Below are 21,065 nucleotides of genomic sequence, written 5' to 3' on the forward strand. Positions count from 1 at the left end.
AGGAGAAATTTTAATGCTTCGAAAATTTTCATGTTTTTGGTGGAAACTTTTTTTTTGTCTACGAGTAAAATTGATTCAACACGACAAAAGATCTCTTCAAGGAAACATTTTGTCTCCCTTAGTGCTCCCGTGACCAGTCGTAATGCACTCTCACCAGCCAAAAGGCCACTCCCCCCCCTCAATAAAAACTTAAACGGTAAGAGTTCATGGTCAAGGCTGGGACACCGAATGAACGAATACAGTCATATTCTAAATAAATACAAAAACCCAATCGTCTCCGTTGTTGCTATAAATATCATATTTTTGTTTAATTTTCACTTTTTCAAAGCAAAATCACAGCTACATAAAAGGTGTTTGTGTTCGTGTGTGTTTTATCAATAATAATTAATTATGTATAATATAATAGATGATATTAATCAATAATGATACAATAGATAAAATTATCAATTACAATAATAGCTTTTTCTCGTATCTTTCTGTCACTAAAATACGCATGACGCAATTGTCCCTCAATTGTCACTCATTTTAAAATGATTTTATGTAATAATACTTATACCCATACAATTTTTCTCTCATGTTTTTATCTTTCTCGTTAAAATCTAGGATACATCTACCACATTAATCATTTACTTCACCTCATCGGTCTCGAAACGGGCGATACATGATATTCAATCAGGGGGAAAAAGTCGAAAACCAGTCCAAGACTCGTTGTACAAAAGAAAAAAAAACAAAAGAAAACCCTTTCTAACCTCTAAATAAATATGTTACAACCACTAAAAAAACATCCGCCATTTTGTTGTATCACCTAAAATGGTCATTGATCATGAATTCCCGCACCTTACGCCCCACGATCACCCCGTCATTCTTCTAAGAATAATTATTTTAAATCGTGTTTACTCGTGGTATGGCACTCGTATGGCTTCCTATGATCCAACCTAACCAGGAATACCCATTTTTATCGCACAGTTGTTTCAACCAGAAACAGAATTGATAAAACATAATGTGGTATTCTTGAATTACCTGGAATACCACAACGTATCATGGTCATTCACGTTTTTGCGTTGAAATTCACTCGTTCGTATTGCCTTCTCCTCGCATTTTCACTGAGCTGTCAATTTTTTTTCCTATTCGCTCAATCGTAAAACCTGATTGGTTGGAGGGATGACTATCAGTGTGTACTTCCTATGGAATGGCTACTATTTAATGTAAAAATCGTTCCTCTAAACTAGTTGGTTAAAGTTGGTTCAACTATTTGTCTCTTTTGTCTTCAGGAAAATTCAGAGATGGATGGATTTCTCATTGATCCGTTATTATTTTCAGGCTTGAGAATACCTACTATGTTTTCGTTTAAGGCACTAGCACATTAAGTCCACAATAATTTAGCTCATTATTGACGTAAGTTACGGATTTATTCAGAAATCGAGTCTTAAATTAATTATTGTTTCTGCGTTGCTGATAAGGCACGCATTATGTTCATTTTTCTAGGAATTCAAGAGAAAGAATGAGGATGATGCAACTCTAAAGGCACCCTATCACTCTGAAAAGGCTAGTATTCAAAAAATATGTTGTCTTTTTTTTAAATATCTCAATATTCTCTCATTTTCAGGTTCTTAGTCGTTTCGAGTCAGATCAGAGGACTTGGATCTCGTGTTGAGCATCGATTAATCGTAAAACGCACGCTCCCTCGTGTTCTTCAAATAATTAAAATTATATTTTATCAGATAATATATTCACACTCCTACTAAAATCCCCTCTATATTTAATGAATTAACATTTTAGAGTATATTATTTTCCAATATACTATGCTTGATATACATCTCTCGTTGTACAGAACAAGAACAACTTCACGATTTTTATTTTTCAATTCCTGATTTTCTTTATGAAAAAGAAAAGATGGCTGAATTCTTCTAATTTTAAACGTTTAACCGTCAGCCACAGTCTTTTATCATTTCGTGTTTCTAAATACTGCTTGTAAATACGATTAATTATACACATCTCTTTGTAGTTATCTATTTTTTTAGAACACCCCTAGAAACACTTTAGTACGATTTACATTCGTCATAATTTTTTTTTAGTTCCCCTCTAGTTTTTCTTTCTCATCATTAAAACTGGATTGAATAGGTCCAAAGATTGATATAAGAATCAAGAGAATTCATGAAGCTTCATCAATTTTCAAAAATCCTCATTTCGTAACGGGGATTCCCCTAATTTTAAATGACTAACCTCACTCGCTTACGCATCCATATGCCCATACGTGTGCGCAGACATTTCCGTAAGACCCAGTACGGCATACTGACACTGAAGGTAGTGATAATGCGTCCATTTCCTGAAATGCTGGCACTGCCCAGCAGCATAGGGTTGACTCGGCGTGAACTTTTAAAAGCCAGCTGTCGCAATATTATCCAATTTGGCGTGTTGCCTTCTGTCTGCGACTACTTTATTAGTATCAGTACAAACAAAGTTACATTTGAGAGAGTGAAAGTGAGAAGCCTTATTCTGCATCGATCCCAGGGATGATGTGTAAGCGCACTAAGCCCTGTCGCAAAGTAAATTCACCACGTACTGTTGAAAATCCCCACCCATGATTGTGCCTAACCTCCCGTGCCATTGGGGTGTTCATATTTTTTTGTCACCCCTCTATAAACACTTCAGTACGATTTACATTTGTCATAACTTTTCTTCTTTAGTTTTTCTTTCTCATAGTAAAAACTGGATTAAATAGTTCTAAGGATTGATACAAGAATCAAGAGAATTCATGAAGCTTCACCCATTGTCAAAAATTCTCATTTCGTAACGGGGATTCCCCTAATTTTAAATGACTAACCTCACTAAATAGCGCATCCATATGCCGCAAGACCTAGTACGGCATACTGACACTGAAGGCAGTGATAATGCCTCTGTTTCCTGGAATGCTGGCACTGCCCACTACCACAGGGTTGACTCGGTGTGAACTTTTGAAAGCCAGCTACCGCAATATTATCTAATTTGGCGTGTTGCCTTCTGTATGCGCCTTCTTTATTAGTATCAATACAAACAAAGTTACATTTGAGACAGTAAAAGTGAGACGCCTTATTCCGCATCGATCCCAGGGATGATGTGTAAACGCACTGAGCCCTGCCACAAGATAGATTTGTTGAAAATCCCGTTGAAAATCCCCACCCATGAGTGTGCCTAACCTCTCGTGCCATAGGGGTGTTCATATTTTTTTGTAACCCCTCTAGAAACACTTCAGTACGATTTGCATTTTTCATAACTTTTCTTCTCTAGTTTTTCTTTCTCATGGTAAAAACTGGATTAAATAGTTCCAAAGATTGATACAAGAATCAAGAGAATTCATGAAGCTTCACCAATTGTCAAAAATCCTCATTTCGTAACGGGGATTCCCCTAATTTTAAATGACTAAACTCACTAGCTTACGCATCCATATGCCGATACTTGTGCGCAGACATTTGCGCAAGACCTAGTACGGCATACTGACACTGAAGGCAGTGATAATGCGTCTGTTTCCTGGAATGCTGGCACTGCCCAGCACCACAGGGTTGACTCGGTGTGAACTTTTGAAAGCCAGCTGCCGCAATATTATCCAACTTGGCGTGTTGCCTTCTGTGTGCGACTACTTTATTAGTATCAGTACAAACAAAGTCACATTTGAGACAGTGAAAGTGAGACGCCTTATTCTGCATCGATCCCAGGGATGACGTGTAGGCGCACTGAGCCCTGCCACAAGGTACATTCGCCCTGTACTGTTGAAAATCCCCACCCATGAGTGTGTCTAACCTCTCATGCCTAGCCGTATGTTGAACAAATCTCGTTTTATCGCAGAAGGAGTAGCCACAGTCCTGTCGCATACAGTGAAAATGTGTCTGATGCTCCCTGTAGCCACAATGCTGGTACCTACAGTCCTCGTTGAACCTGAACCTGACGTAGCCCTCAGGCACCGGCTCGTCCTTGAGCATTCTCATGGAGTGATGCAGCCTCTGTTTCTTGGCTTCAGCGGAATTGACGTCAGGGGGAGACAGTGATCTCTTATTGAGATTCAAGTTAGCCGCCAGAGAGGCTAGGGGATTCTCGTCCCTTCCTGGTGGCAGGAAGTTCCCTGGGGGAATCCCAGGGGCGAACATCAGGCCTGGCGCCCCTGCGTACATTCCGCCGTGTTGCAGAAATGGAGGAAGTGCCTGGTTCATCAACGCTATTTGTTGGTTCATGGCGGCCATTACTGCGGGACTAGGGAAATGAAAGCCGTGGCTGAGATCAAGCTCAAAACCACTTGGTACTGAACCTGGGACCGAGGTAGTAGGGGGCACCTGGAGCTGGCCGTTTTCATTGTTATCCATGTGGTGGTGGTTCTCCTCGCGGAGAATGTCAGGCTCTCTTTTCACATTGTTTTGGTTATTGGACTCGTGACGCGGGGACTCTAGTTTTATCTCCTTGATCGGTGGCTGTTGAGTCATTTGGGAGAGACTCTGCTGCATCTGGCGGTGCATATTCTGGAAATTTTGAATGTTCTGCGCCATCTGGACATTTTGAGACATGAAGTCGTGCTTTTGGGCGGACAGTTGCGCTAGGTAATCGTGGGGGAGGGGATTTTGCGGTTGCTGGGGTAGTTCGTGCTGCTGTTGGGATAGAATAGCACCGGTCGAGTGTTTCGCGATGTGAGCGACCAGGCGATCGAGCTCGGAGAATGCTTGATTACAGGCGTTGCAGTGGTAATGATTCTTTCGTTTTAATTTGCAAAATGGACGGCTGCAACTTTGCTCAGGGCCGTAGAGGGTGTGGGAGGAGGATGAACTCGTTGACGGAAGCACTGGTGTCTCTGGAATTGTGAAAATGGGGCGATTAGATATCCGTCATTGAGCGAAATTCCCGAATTTGTTCTTTATCATTTTTCAGAGATAACGTTGATCTCTTTTCTTGGAATTGAAGGAGGAAAGGTGGCACGAACCTTGGTGCACGGAAGCCCGGATGGATAGCATGGCGCCCGGTAGTGCGGGTTCGCTCGTCGGTCCGCTGACCGGATAATAGGTGCCTGCCGCCCTCACCACTAGCAACAATCAACCAAAACAACCAACACTTCAAATATACCGCCCAACTATTATAATTACAAACAACCAACTAATGTCACTTTGTGATGCAAAATGCGTTTTCCATGATAAAGATTCGATTTATTCTGAGGAGATAATGAATTGTGGTGGATGAAGAGAGTGAAGTTCTCCTTGATATTGAAAAATGGAGAGTGCAAATTCGTGCAGACTTTCATGCAAGTGTCCCTGTGAACGATAAATCCCTCCCTATCTACCACACTAAGTACAAAAAAAAACCTAGATAAGGGTGCGAGCTTCGTGCCTACCTAACCCAAGGAACTTACCAGTTGTTTTGTTTCCATCAGGACTAGGCAATTCCTCTTTCACCTCGATGACCAATCTACTCTCGTCATCGTCGACTTTATCGATTAGCTCCGCAGTATTCTTCACCTGAATTCTGGGCTTAACCTCCAGACCCCCTTGACTTAGTCCATCAGTGGTGCCCTCAGTAGCATCACTCATCCCCATGTGCTGTTTCTCATGATGTGCTATTGTCGAATATCTGACAAATGAGTAACCACAATTGGGCCTTGTACAGTGATAATGCCTGTGCACTCTGTTACTGTGACATCCCGTTAATCTGCAGTCCACCATTTTGTCGTAGAATGCAAAACCCGGTGGTATGTCGATATTATCATGAAAATCCTTGCTGTGCATGAGCAGTTGATCTGGCCTATCTGTGGAGAAGTGACATCTTGGTTGGGAACAGTGATGATGTTTTGTCATTCTAATCACGCAGACTGGATCGGGACAGGTGTCAGGATTATAGGTGGAGAAGCCATCGGTATCATCAGGAACTGGCGATAAACTCTCCTCGTGCTCATCAATTTGTGGATTAGGATTTGTAGGATTGGGTTTTGGCAGTTTGAAACTTGTGAATATAGCTTGTGGTGTGTCTTGTGTGTGTGATGGATCACCACCTGACCAAATCTCAATAACACGATTCTTTGGTGGTCGGCCACGTTTTCGCCTGAACATGGCGTCAATGTTTGTCAGGTGGGTCAAAGTGACGTCGGACGATAGAACTTGGGTTGTTGAGTTAAGGTTCAATTGTCTGCTGTATTCGTGAATTTTATAGTGCTGGAGTCTTCTGAAGGGTTTGTCAGTTGCAAGGATGACCTCTTTGCAGTTCTCCCACGTGCAGTGATAATGTTTCTCTTTGTCTGCGTAGGGACACGAATCGTCGCAGTTGCCTTCTTCAAAGAAGGCATCGGTTATTCGTTCTTGGGTCTCGTGCTCTCGAAGGTGTTCACGGACTTCAGTTGGATTTCTCAGAGTTGCACCGCAACGATCGAGCGCACAGTGGTAGTGATCTCTGCCGTTCTGACAGAGACAGTCTGACGAAGCTGGGGCGAGGTACGCAAGTTCAGCGGGTGTCAGGTGTTGGGGGGATTGAGGTGCACTGGGACTTGGATCGATTTGTATCGAGGAACTGGGATTTGTGGTTGTTGTTGAGGCTGTTAGGTCCATTGCGAGATCGCTAGCTGATTGGAAGGAGTCCTCCAGGGAGTAGAAGGAAGGCGAGCCTCGGCCCTCATTCGAACTCTCACCGTTCATACTCAGTGAGAGACTCTGTGGACCCATGTCCTCAGGTGTCCACACTGGTGGCCTGATACCTACCCCGCCAACTTGCTTGTACTTTCGGTAAGCTAGCTCCGACTCGTGACGCTCGTGCTTTCGCTTGTGGGAGAATAGCTGACCGGATGAGTGGAGGACGTAGTTGCAGTGAGGCCGGATGCAGTGAATGTGATTGCAAACTCGGGAGAAACGACACTGCTCGAAAGGGCACGCCTCGTTCTTCATGAATTTTTTGAAACCGTCGCGCGACAACTGCTCGTCCTTTATGTGATACGATTTGTGTTTGTCTGGAAGCAGAAATCGGTCGGTTTAATTTTTTTCCCCGATTCGAGTATTGAGTTTAGTTTTTACGAGATACGTCTGGTTTCATGGGGACCTTTTGAGAAAAAGTCTTCATGCTAATGCGCCATCTGTGAGCGCAGAGTGAATTTCAGTAAGAGGGGATACTTATCGAGGGTCGGTGTAATCCGAGTCGAATGCATTATTAAAATCAAAAGTGTTTTTATGTGATAATGTTTTGGTAACTAAATGATGTTAAACGTTTGTCTGGTGGAGGGAGGGAAAGACCACAAACGTATACATATTTTTAGGGAAACAGTCCTGAGTGGGTTTTATGCAGTGACGCCATTTATCGGAATTCTAGAATATTCTAAATTTTTCTAGAAAATTCTCGAGTTTTTCAAAGAAATAAATTACAATTTTGAGGAATGTTTATCGCTCATCGGTAATATACCGACTGTTGATTATTTTACGAAATAGTTCAAATTCGTGGATTGGTCTTATGATTCGCAAATAGTCAAATGAAATATGTTGAACGTTTGTTTAGGTATTTTGTTTGTGTAGAACAATTAAATCGTATCGTGGTTATAAAAAACGTTTTATCATGATGAGACAGTGCGAAATCCCCAATTGTTTTAATATACCTATATAATAAATATAGAAACAAAAAATATGATGTTCAGTGAAGGAAAGGGAAGACCACAGACGTATCTACGCAAACTGACGGCTATGCCAAAGATACGGCCACCTGAAAATTTCATTCGTGATCCTTACCCATGTCAGCTTTATTCTTGAATGTGAATGTACATCCGGGCCTTCTGCAATGAAAATGCGTCGTTCGTTGTCCAGCAAATGGACAATAATCCGTCGAGCAGTTCTCAGTAGCTCTGTACCTTTGAAAGCCCTCCTGAATTATAGCCGAATCTTTCCTATGAAAATTAGCGTGCATCTGCACATCTGACGTTGATATGTACACTTTATCGCAATTATCGTGTATACAGTGATAATGCGTCTGTTTACGATTGTGGGGGCATTGACGCATTGGATGTCGCTCCATGCAATCGTCGGTAGGTGAGTACCTCATAAAGCCATGCTGCAGAGATTCATCTCTCTTCTTGTGCCATTTGAAGTGCCTTATCATCTCTTCTTTTTTCACGAATACTCGGCCACTGCAGTCTAGACAGTGAAAGTGCTCGCGACAGCCTAACTCCTTGCAGTAGGAGCTACCACACTCTTGACCTGAACCAAAACGCCGTACATATCGAGAGTAATCGATCGTAGGCTGAGGTACTGCTGGAGATTTTGAACTTATCAGATTCTCCGCTGATGGGGACATACTTTGTCTCAGTAGTACTGCAAGCAAAAAAAAGCTAAATCAATTCTAGGTGTCTTTCTGTTTTATCACAGTCGACAAAGAAAATTTATTCACTGTCGGTAAGGTAGGATTTAGTCGGGTATTGGCAGTCGATAAAGTAGATTCAATCATCGCCGTTGGTAAACGAGTTTGTTGCCGGCAACGGGTAAGAACCTGTTTTACCCATTGAGTCAGATAATGCAGGCATATTGTTCAGATGTCGCCCAATGACTCAGATAAAATTTAAATGTGATCTTAATACGATGGTATCATGAATTATGATCAAACGTTCGTCGACCCACGCAGTACATACACCGAAAAAAACTGGTCGGCACTGCATTTTAAACCAAGCCGTAAAGGACCCACAATGAAAAAAGAAGCATGAACGTTATATCTGCGAAAGTGAGTGAATATCCAGTTCCCGAATGCCGCCGAAAAAGAAAAAAACATTCTCATGAAATTCCCGAAAAATAGTAAATGACGCTAAATAAGATTTGTGGTCTCAAGACAGTATTAATGATGCATTGTACCAACTGTTGAAAAAGGAAGTCGTCAAAGACATACGGGAGGTCTCAAGAGGGGCGGAAAGGAACGCATCCATCCGTAACAAAAATGGGCGCTCAAAGACAACCATCATTTTTGCTTTTTTTTGTTTGCGAATTTTCGGACGAGTACATATGGGAATACCTAACGTGAATATGAAGACCCGGGGGAAGGGAGTTTCAAAAGTATGCTGGGAGTGGGTAAGAAAAAAAAAGAAGTCTCTTGCTTCGTCGCATCCGCTAATTCCGAGAAATACTTGTGTCGACGTTTGAATGCGTTCAGCAAAACGAGTTTAAAAATTGTCGAATATTTTTCGCGAATGGGGGGCCCCACGTGTATGTTTATGTTTTGAAAGGGAGAGGAGAGGGAGGGAGTGACAAAGGAATTGTCCAGAGAAAAAATGGCAGCTGAAAACAAAGAGCCCGAGGGAATGAGGTTACAATTCATATTTCTTTGTTTCCGAGTTTTTTTTATTCTCAATATTTGATGAGGATTGAATTAATGTGGTCACATGTGTATTGAGGGTTATGTATGAGGTCACATGGTGCCACCCACACGTCTCAGGTGAGAGGGCCATCCGAAACGATAATACCTGAAGGGGGAAATGAACGTGACCAGGCTTAAATGGCAAATCTTGAGAGATATGTCTGTGAAAAAAAAAATGTTCTCGTATGAGGACAAAAACCGAATATACTAAAACTTGGGGGTATGTGTGTGTGTGTGTGTGTGTGTGGGACCCGCAGCCTCCGACGTCTTTTCATAAACCTGGGGGAACCCTTTTATTCTCTCCGATGTTCTTAAAAACCGATGAAAAAAAATGTCAAGGAGGGGAGGTTTAAAAAATTTTTGAAATAAAAAAATCGAGCGATTGAAAAGGCCCCGTATTTTTTCGAGGGGGAGGGGAGGGGGGACTTGATTCTGCCCTCTCACTCGACCCAACTCTTTTCATCATTTTATTTTTGTACTTTTCTCTTTTTTTTTTCTCAGCATTTAATCCGTGGGGCATGAATAACCCTTTATTCGAGAGCATTGCCCACACGAATACACGAAAAATGGAGACTAAGAGGTAAAATAAAATTGAAAAAGAAAAACCAAATGGTGGACACGTGTAGTCTATCCACAAATTAACATAATTTTTTGCCCAGTTGTATTGTAATTCTTCATTCTTTTGTGAAGTTATGATCATTGCCGCTGAACATTGAACTTTGCGTGATCTGAATCCACCACAAGTAACGTCAACGCCAATGACGCTGTGTCAAGATAAATTATCATCACTATTACGTCAAAAATGTGTAATGAGCCATAACTTTGAAAATGACAAGTGATCCGTTGACTTTTCGACGAGAACTATAAAAAAAATGCCAACTTGCGAAGCGAACAAAATCGCCCAAATTCGGCCAGACTCCCCCAAACATCAAAAGAACAAAGAAAATACTCATGCAAGCACCGAGAGCATCTAAAATCTCTGAAAATTCGAGGAAACTGGCAGGCGGCACTTGACGTATTACCATGGGTATGCTCTCGTAAATGCCAACGGCAGAGAGGGAAGACGAAGAGAGTCCACTGACAAGAAGTACTGCAGTTAAAATGGAAAGAGACAACTGAGAACAACGCAACAAATAGAAAAAAAAGTAAATATGAGTGGAATAAAAACGAATGAGAAGAATACAGAGGAAGTAAGAGAGACGGGGGGACAGGGACGAGCCGAGTAAGAAAGCATCAGGCGGATACTAAACTATTCTAAGATGCGGGATGTCACCGACTTATTGTCTTCCTCCTCCAAGCTCCACCAAGATGGTTTATCCTTTCCACTCACCCCTCCCCCCATTCAATGTTTATTTCCGTCAAAATTATGTTACAGTATTGCTCAGGGTCCTCCAAAAAAATTACATCCAAGTTTTAACATCACTTGAACCTTCTTCAGACGAAACAAAATGGTGGGGTTCTTTTGTCCACCTCGACGGCTCGAAAAAACAGAATTACTTTAGGCGTCAATTTTTGTCCAATTTGAAAGAAGGAAAGAGGGCCTGGTGTACTCAAATGGCCAGAGTGGAAAAAAAAGAAACAAAAATGTTCGACACGTGCGTTTTGTGCAATTAATGCTACCGTGTATACATAGAGCATGTGCACAGTGACCCCTTTGAATTTTTTGTTCGGAAGGGGGTTTTCATACTCTTTCTTTCATTTTTTAATCACCCTTCTGGATTCGCGCATGGGATTTCACATATATTTTTTTTCATTTTCAAGTCCCGGTACTTACTACTTAGTGCCCATGGGCTTTTCCCCACCCCTTTTTTTTCAGACCCGATATATGTACGTCTCCCCGTCGATATATATATATATTTTTTTTTGTCCACCCCCTCGTCGGCTAGTTTCTAAAGTTTCAACTGGGCGACGACGCATTAGGTTTTGTACATATATAGCGATTTTTTTTCTTTCTTTCTTTTTTCGACGTAACTTATTGTGGAGAAAAGAAGATGGAGAGAGGTTTGGCCCCTATGTAACATTAGCCCGAGATATGAAAGTTTTGTCGAGGAGGAAAGGCTACCCCCTGCTATCCTTGAAAATAAACAGAATCGAACCCTTTCGACAAATTCAAATAGAGAACAGGGGGTCGAGTGGTGCCTACGGATTGCAGGGGAACCCTTCTCTCTCTACCTACTTTCATCTCTTTAGTTTTTGTCGGAGGGGGTTATTGTTCCCTGGTTTTTAGAACCCATCTGAAAAATTTTTCAGTTACCCTAAAAAAAAAAAGTGTTCAAGCCAGTGTGTGGATGGTCGAGCCGCTGTCAAAACAGAAATTCGATTCCGCGATAGGATATGATCGAGAATACATTGGAGAGATTATATATTGCCTTTGGGGGTAAAGTATTTTGGATCATTGCATATCATGCGTTTTTATTCTATTGTTGTGAAATTTCACGTTTTTATTTTGAAATGCTTTTTTGACGGTTAAATTGCCCTGTGAAATATATTTTTCAACCCCCTCGTCATTCTTTCAGGGCATCTGATGATGCTTTAACCCCGGGTTTTGGTGAGTAATTGGGGGCAACTGGTGATGGATCAATAAAGTTTACAACGTTATTTCATGGACCATCACACATCGGTGAATTTGACGCACTGAAAATTGAGTTTTCGTCGTGGCTTTTCGATTGCAAGCTGCTTTTACTGAAAATTTGGATTCGTCAACAGCAGCGTCTACAGTAATACCGTCACATTCAGGAAGATTTTCATGTGGATTAGGTCAAGAATACGTAGAAACCATAAAATAGAGAAATCGCAATTGATCGATAAACTTCTCGAGGAGAACGACCTAAAAAACCTCAACTTGCGAAAGCCAAAAACCGCAAAGAAATCGATTTCACCTGATTGAACATCAGAATGAAGCGGAAAATTCAGAGAATCATTAAAGCGATCGTGCAAAAAGTAGAATCCCAACAATCCCAAGCATCTTCACTATTTCTATTACCGTCCCTACTCCCAATCTACTGAAAATACATCGAAAATGTCAACCAAAATCGTTTATTTTACTTTTTACCCACGTTTCTTCCGCGATCCTAGTCCCGATGAATAAAAATTTTGTAGCACTGACCTCCGTCAGTCGCATTCAATTCATCCCATTGTCCCTCCTCTCTTTCCCCTTCTCTCTCATCATGTCACATCACTTGTCTCGGAATCAAACCCGTCTATTTTTCACTCACGAGGCATTGGCAGTCCTTAACGATTTCGAAAGGCAAACAACACACGTATACCACAGGTTCCACCAACTAGAATTGTATCTCGGTTGCTCGTTCCAACGTGTAAGACACTAAATTAAATTTAGAATATTTTTTAAATTTCTACGATTCCATCCGAATGATTTGGCAAGCCATTGCGATGAGAGCTTTTTATCTTAACCCTAAAAGAAAAGCCTCCGGATGCTCGAAAGGCTCAACACACTAGCAAAAACCGTTTATAGTACCACCTAAAAACAATCGTCCAATGCTTGCTTTTCCACTCTCTGGCCTTTTGTCAAGCCATTTCAGCAAAAAAAGAAGAATGGTTGAAAAAAAAATTCATGAGAAAAAGGGGTTGTTTGAAACCCCTAAAACAATCTTTCAAGAGTTTTGAATTATTCCCCCAAGGGTCTGTGGGAAGGTTTCAACCACTTTTTTCGGGGGCCTCCAAAACTCTCGACTATTCAAAAAACAAATTCTTCAATTAAAATGCACGAAACTAACATGAGAGAGTAATTTTTTTCCAGTGCAACGATTGAGCGTGAAAATCTGGGGACCTCGAGTTGTTATCTAACTTGAGACATCTGTCGTATGTAGGGAAGGAAGAAAAAAAATTGAGGAAAAAGCCGTCTGCTGATGCTACTAACGTGTGAGAATGCTCGAATGATGGAAAGACTCGAGGTCAGGCTTCTCCTTTAACCCTCGCCTGCCAGTATCCCCCACCCCCTCGAAATTTTTTTCCGGTCCTCTTTTTTTTTATTTCTCTCTTTCCTTTTTTCTCTTCCTCCTGACTCGTCTTCAGTGACGCTTTCTTACCCGTGATTATGCGTATCTGGAAATAGTCAACGTTACCGACTGAATTAGGGATTTATTTCTGGCGTTTTCCATGTAGACAAGTTAAAGAAGAGGAGGGACAAAAAATGAGGGGAAAAAGCCATTACTGAAAATGGGAAAAATATTCCCAAGGTGGATGGATGAAGGTGCCTACTATGATTGATGGATTTTGATTTACGTCATTCGGCGGAATTAGCATAGAAATTTTTTTACCACTTTTGAGGTTAAATATTGACTATTCTTTTCTTGTTTATGATTGTTCATCGTTGGAGTGAAGTTAATTAACATTCTTGCTAAAGGGTATTATATGTATTGTTAGAAATGGTCTCTTGATGTTTTCGTTTGTTCGGTAAATTATTTCCATAACGTCAATTGAATACGATTTTTATTGGCCTTCGTGAATTTGGAATGTGTCACTTTTTAACGAGATGTAATTGTGGGATGCATCGGATGGTTTAATGGACTCTGAACGCGGCAATATGTCTCGATTCTCTGTGGGTTCGAATTTATGGAAAGTTATTGATCGATTTCAGGAAGTCATTGCAACAATCAATTGTCCCTAATTATGATAGTAATACATTTATTTCGGTTAATGTTGACAGGCCAAATACCATGCCACGTAATGTCACGATCGACTTGTCTTGGCATAGACCAAGCCGTAAAATGTCACCGATGCGTGGTAACAAAAGTTTGAGACGTGTGGGTTTGACAAGTCGGTCATGAAAAGAAATATAAACTGGGACGGGTTTTTGATTACATATATAATCGTTTATACTTATAGCTAAAAATGAGATTGGATTGCGATTCAAACAACCCCGATGTAAAGGTGAATTCCAATTCTTTCGAGGACGGTATGCAACGATTGCCAATAGTTTCTTTTCCCGATCCGTTGTCGATATTGGGGACGACCTCACATACATCAGCCAAACTATCACAGTCCATTCGGTTCTGTATGATGATTCAACATGTATCGTTTTTTTTTCTCAAGTCTTTTTTATTTTGATTCAAGAGCAGGTATTGAGCAATGGCTTTTGAACGATTCTATTGTGACTCTTTTCTGTAACAATTTGGCAATGATTTGTGTTTTCAAGATGTGTGTCGAAAAATAAATCTTCAATCACCGGATTTTATTGGTTGATTGCAATGGTTTATTCTTGGAAGATCAGGAGATTCCTGTCATTATGACGACAGCTACGTCTACGTCAGGGGCAAGATGCAGATGAGAATTATCATGCGGATTACGTAGAGAATACCTAGAAATACGATGAATTGAAATATTCAGAAAGATAGAATCATTTAGTGAGGAGACGCATCAAAAAATCATCAACTGACGAATGACCAAATTAGCATAATCTGCAGAATATGAGAGGATCTTTGATCCAGATTATTTGAAAGTGCATAAATTGCATCCAAAAGTGACAGAGCCCTATCAATTCTCAAATGCCAGAGGAAATAACCCCCCCCCCCTCCTTTGAACCCTGAAACTCTAAACGAAATTCAATTAGTGCTCCTTAATCAACGAAAATGGACAAAAAGGGTACGTTTTCTATGGCAGTTATGGGGGGCTTCGCCATTTGGAAGTAGATTTTTGTCAGGTCGGTATCCTGACGGAGCGAAAAATTAGAACTGCATTCCTACGAGGGAGGGAGGAAAGGTAGAAGGGGGGTAAGAGTAAGGTAAGCCCTCAACAGTGGGGGAGCGCTCCCCTCAAAGAGAAATGAGCGAGAGAAAGAGAGGAATATATCCACGGTGCTCCTTAATGCGTCGTGGCGAGTGGCCATTGGCCCCTTGCGCCGATTCTCGAATGGCCGAAATTAATAAAAAGTTGAGGAACGATAAATTAGACCGTCGGCGGCACCGGCGGCCCCCACACAACAGTGGCGAGAAGGGAGGACCTCTACCTCCTCTCTCAACTCCACTAAAACGAAAAAGCAAAATCTCTCACAGATCCCCACGGAGGGCGATAATAAATTTCAAATATAAAATTGTCGAATTCGTTGGAGTTTAAAGCGTTCCAACTCTAAAATCCTTTTCTTTCATTCTTTTACGTTTGGTTTTTGATAATAAAAAGTTGAACCTTGAGGAATCAGAAGGGGTATTAAAACACAGGGCGAATACACAATCATCAAATATTCGGGGATAATTTTTTTTCCGGGTATTTTAGGCATCTGATGATGGCACTAATTTATATGATTAAATAATTCTAGACGGTTTTTTGTCACAATCTCTGGTATGCAAACAAGTTTTTGCGGGGGGGGGGGGTTATAATAGAGAAATTCTAAATATTGGGGGAATATTTTTGGGGTTATAATTGCAAAAAATTAGTGATTAAAAACTATCAATTATTTTACATAAAGCGACTGGGGTAGAATGGGTAGAACGACGACAGGATTCCGAGTATCGGGGGAACATTTTGTTTGTCATATTTTGGACATGTGGCTCCAACAAAAGGGATTACAATCCCCATAAGCGGTTTAAATGGTTTCCAATGAGCCATGAAATTCAATTTAAATGATGAAATAAAAAATATAAAATGGAGGGGACTATTGAGATGATTCGGGGAATCGATAAAAATTCCGGACGATTCGATGATTACAATGGATTTACTTAGAGATTGGCTCTCAATTAATTCAACCTGAATAGTCGCGAATTTTTATGTCAATGGATTGTAGAGTTGTTTCTAATTGATAAATTGTTACTTTCATTGTTTTGGTTTTTGTTTTGAACGCCAACCGAGTGGAAAGGCGTTATGATAGTGTCGGAGGGTAACTGGCGCGAATGAGGGACGAGCAGAGAGATGCGTGACTAGTGATAACGGGAGGGGTTCAAGAAAACGGAATATGAATAGGCGAGATTTCTCGGGTTTCATTCATTCCTGTTAAACAATTAGAGTCTTTCATTATGATGAAGGGAAACTTTTACGGTACCTTAATAAATAATTTGAGTGATTAACAATGAAAAAAATTGTGATGCATTCTTCTTGCCGGAAGGAAGACTTCTGATTATCGCGACAGCAGCGTCTACAGCAGAGACTACATGCTGAGAAGAATCACGTCCCGTATCACGTTGGAATTATTGAAAAAGATAGAAATAGAGAGTACCAGACCAAACGCATCATCTCTCGAGGAGAACGACCTGAAAATCATTAACTGACGCAAGCGAACTTTTCCGAAATTCAGCTACGAAGAGGAAAATAGATGAAAAAAATCATTGACAATAATGAAATAATCAAGAAATATCAAGACTGCCGATCATCACAAATAAGCTAGAGACCCCACATTGTCTCACCGCCAAGAAAGTAAGGACTCGTGTGACGTGCAACGAACAGAGGGCGGAGGGTAAGTTTCTAAAAAATAAATAAAAAAGATGAATGGGGATATGAGGCCTGAGGCGTGCAGAGAGCCGTGAGCCTTCCCCGATGCATGCTATTCGTACATGTGCACCAGTTATTTATTGTAGGCTCCCGTTTATATGTTCCATGAACGTTTTTTATGCTGATTGCAGTTTTCTAAAATGAAGACAATAAAAGTAATGAATATTAAATGAAACTAAGTTATTTATCGTGGTTGTTAGAAATAAAGTGAGAGGCCGTTTTTTTGTTACAAATTACCAATTGTTGATTCCAATGTCCATCAAGAGGTCCTTCACACTTATGTGACAATAACCCAGCATTTGAACCCAACAATATCTGAAGTACATTCGAGGGGTGAATTTGGACCGCGAATAAAGACCATAAACCAACGAAATAAGAGTGAGAGTTCCGTGAAGTGAGAGAGAAAGAGAAATGAAATAATACGCTAAAGGGCCCCAAAGCCAAAGCCCAAGCAAACTACATCTAATTGGCCACTTTGTCCATTTATTCGATTTATTTAAATTATGGGACAATTGACAGTAGGCATTCTATTTTTTAAATCTCCCCGTTCAAACGCGCCTGATTGGGCGAGATTGGCGTGAGACACTGGCCCCACAGATTCCCCAGTTGTGGGCTTAATCAGCTTTGATTGCTGGCCTCAACTATTCACCGTCTCAACTCCCAACATTTATATACATATTTCAACGAGTTTTTAAACTCCATCAATGTTATTTTTTTTCGCCGGTTGGGGCAGGGGATTCCCCCTACTTTCTGGGGAATTATTGTTAGTTATGTTCAGCATGCACTTGTGGAGGTTATTTGGGGGGAGAGGGCTTTTCTCCAATGATGACAAACAATGACGGTAGGGAAATGAAATTAACGGCCATTGAAATAATAATAAAATTTCTAAAATGGCGGATCATTGGAAATGATGGGATAGTTGGTACAAAGTTAATCTGCGGGATAATTTATCAAGCACTTATTGAATAGGCGGATATTCCAATAAAGGGGGAATACCCCTTAAAATATTGAGTTTCGTGATAGCGGAGGATAATTTAAAATTGTTTGAGGGTAAAATTCTTTTTTCCTTCAACTTACCGGAAACTTTTGGATCACCTGCGTTCACCTTCATAGCTGCCAGGCTTGCTATCGTTGGTGGAACCTAAAAATGGTAAAATAAGGGTCAGAAATTGTGTATTGGAAGATTTTAGGTTAGAAAATTTGGAAAAATTTCGAGAGCTTTAGGGTTTTGTAGGTGCTGAATTTTTTTCAAGACGCTCTTGGTTAGGATCGATGACCTTGCCATGCAGCGTACAATGACATCGAATATTCAAACGAACTTCCGGCATCGAGCTCACTCAACTCCTCGTCTCCCCCCATTATTTTGTTTTTTGTTTTCCGTCCCTCCGGACAATATCAAGCAAACGGATTAATTAGAATTTCGATTTTACGCTGATTGGAATGGGCATGTGCTCTGGAGGTAGATGAACTTGGTTGTTATTTGTTTTTGTCGGTTCATGAGAACAAAAATAGATTTTTTTCGATCAGTGACACTGATTGGGAAGCTTTAGGACAGTGTGAATGATAAGGAAGAAGTAAATAATAAGAAAATGGTAAAAGGGGGACGTGAAGCCCTAGAGCTCAACGAAATTATTCGAATCCTGTACGATTTCAGAAGCCCTAGCTGACGATCCGATGCGAGAGGGAATTTATAATTCATGTCAAATGGTGCAATCGTGGATAGCGTCGAATTGAAAAAGTCAACGAAAAAAATTAAAAATTTGATGTTAGAAATTTCATTATTCTAACGAATTTTGCGAATTTATTATAATTTAAAAAAAGCATTCCCATGAATTTCTCCACAACTTCCATTCTCTAAAGAAAGAAAAAAAACCATAACCTCAACACTTCTCCATAAAATATCCCTTAAAAACACAATTACACTCAATGCCCTTTTTTCCCTCTATTTTCCATTAATAAAATTCATCATAAATTCATAGAGTCCACCATAACAGCATTATGAGGGCATTAAATCCACGGGATGAGATGAAGAAAAGACAACTTGTGACGTTGGTCATTGAGGTGGGGGGCGCCAGGAGCGCCAGATACCTGCGGGGGAGGGGGATGAACATGCAAGGGGCAGGGGCGGAAGGGGGGCACCCATTGGTGTGCCAACGCTAGGGTATATATGAGAAAACAATAGAGCTGATTTGCAAACAATAGAATAACGTTAAGAGTCGAGTATTATACCGGCGTTTGCCCGTTGTTACTTCTTCGTCTTCTTCTCCTCCTACCGCCTCCCCCCCCCCCTCCCCACTCAGTCGCTCGCTTGGCTATATATTCCATAACGCAGTTTCTGTGTGCCACAAGAGCATATGCCCATTAATATTCAAAGGCGAAAAGTAATGTAAACGACACGACAAAAATCGGAGGAATAATTTCAATTCTTTCGCTGAAAATAAACGTATGGAATATATACTCAGGACAAGGCGGAAAGAAAGAGGGGATTCCCCTTCTTGGGGTGAATGCCTTTGTATGGATTTTCTTTTGCATAACAATTTTTGCAGTTTGGTTTTCACTTTTTTTTTGGGAAGGATAAAAATATGGGTTTGTTGCGCTTGAGGTGAATGGTTACGGGAAGGGATGAGGAGGTTTTAATTTTGCCGCGGTTCCGTTGTGATCGGTAAAAGAAGGGATTTATCTCGGTTATTATGGGGTTTGGCTGAAAATGCTAAAAGGAACTTTTGTGCAGAATTTTGTCATCGACATAAAAGGTTCTATGGTGTTCTTAGATAGAGCCAATAATTCTCGAGATATTTGCAATTTTTCAGGTCGTGGTTATGGGAACATTTGAATTATGGGAGAGGGGGTAAAAATTTTCCCACGATTTGAATTTTCCCGCCGTGCTGTAGTTTTTTAGGTTAAGGTTTTGGAGTTTGAGAATGATCAATGAGGGAAGCGATTTATCGCGGTTGTTATCGGGTTTTGGTGAAAAGATAAGAGGAAACTTTTGGGCTCAATTTTGAGCCCGACATAAAATGTCTTTTAGTGTTTTAGTCTAGAATCAATGGTTTCCGAGATATTGGCAAATTTTCAAAGTGTATTTTTTATTGTTTGAGGTTAGGTCCTATTGAAATATGATTTTGAGGTTATCCCCATTCATTCCATGAGAAGAAAATTCATTTATGAAGAACTCCAAGTTGAGAGGAGGGAGAGAAGAGGTGAGTGGCTGGACGAGTCATGTTGCCCGCGGGCTCGAGGCGTTCGTTAAGGTTAACTGCCGGCCGTTAAAAATTTCATTCGCTATGAACGATTAACGACGAAACAATGGTCTTGTACCCTTCCCTACTCGTTCGGGGAAATCCACACAGGCGTGTCTGATTGTCGATCAGCCGTATTTACTATTTATGGATATTTGCAGTGGTGCATAACTGACAAAAAAAATTCATTTTAATTTTTGAGGTTACGGTCAGCATTTTTGTTTCTGCAGGCGACTGATGTTTTTTTCTTTCTTTCTGGGGATGATTGAAGGGAGAATTGATCCAATTCAAGACAATTGATGGAGAAAAGAGACCCGCATAGGAAGCTATTTCCATTGTCATCTAATTTTCCTCGTTATTTCCGGCTTTAATATGTTATAATCGTCAGGTCAATGAACTCAATTTTTTTTCATGGAAATAAAAGGGATTAATAGTGATAGTTGACTTACCCGTGATTCTTCAGACTCGTCTCTCCTTGAATTTGTGGGAAACAATACATTTCCCATGTGTGCCTGAAGATTTTGTTGCAGTAACTGGGCCAATTGTGGATTTTGGGATAGTATAGCTGGATTTTGTTGTAACAATTGTGCTAATGCGGGATTCTGTATGAGTATCTGACTTAGGGGTGAATTAGCGAGTGTTTGAAGGGGATTTTGAATATTTGGGGATATGCTCTGGGTTTGACTCGATTGGGATAAATTACCGGGGGGATTGGGTTGACGCGACGGACTCTGGGGGGTGTGGGGCGGCGTGGGGGGACTACCTGGTGCCATTGATGATCCGTCCTTCTCCTCTTTCACCTTGACTTTTCCTGAAAATGAAAAAAGACCAGTGGGAAATGGCTCCTGTATTGCATGTAGAACACTTAAATTTTTTTTTTTTTGAAAATTAAGTAATAGTTGCACTTGAATTCTCAATTTTGTGAAGTTGAATTCAATTGAAGATCAAATCGTTCATGGAATTCAACTTCACTTACAGTCAGGTTGAAAATTTGGAATAATTGGACTTTTCAGGTTAGATTATCACTGATATTGCAATTACATGTAGAATTTTGAAATTCGTTGCGGA

At 40.7% G+C, this 21,065-nt stretch overlaps 1 protein-coding gene across 1 annotated transcript in view; it reads right to left on the reverse strand.

Moving 5' to 3' along the window:
• Window positions 1-276: 276 nt before the first annotated feature.
• LOC107040371 overlaps window positions 277-21,065 on the reverse strand; it is a 69,847-nt gene continuing 49,058 nt past the window's right edge. The window contains exons 5-10 of the mRNA XM_015260444.1: window positions 20,447-20,808; window positions 17,836-17,899; window positions 7,713-8,291; window positions 5,366-6,946; window positions 4,943-5,041; window positions 277-4,813 (exon numbers count right to left, since the gene is read on the reverse strand). Of these exons, the coding sequence (XP_015115930.1) occupies window positions 3,414-4,813; window positions 4,943-5,041; window positions 5,366-6,946; window positions 7,713-8,291; window positions 17,836-17,899; window positions 20,447-20,808 (4,085 nt within the window). The 3' untranslated portion in view covers window positions 277-3,413. The remainder of the gene's footprint in view (window positions 4,814-4,942; window positions 5,042-5,365; window positions 6,947-7,712; window positions 8,292-17,835; window positions 17,900-20,446; window positions 20,809-21,065) is intronic.

The sequence above is a fragment of the Diachasma alloeum genome, unplaced genomic scaffold, assembly GCF_001412515.2.
Source record: "Diachasma alloeum isolate Michigan unplaced genomic scaffold, Dall2.0 Dall_scaffold_00327, whole genome shotgun sequence".
Taxonomy (NCBI): Eukaryota; Metazoa; Arthropoda; class Insecta; order Hymenoptera; family Braconidae; genus Diachasma; species Diachasma alloeum.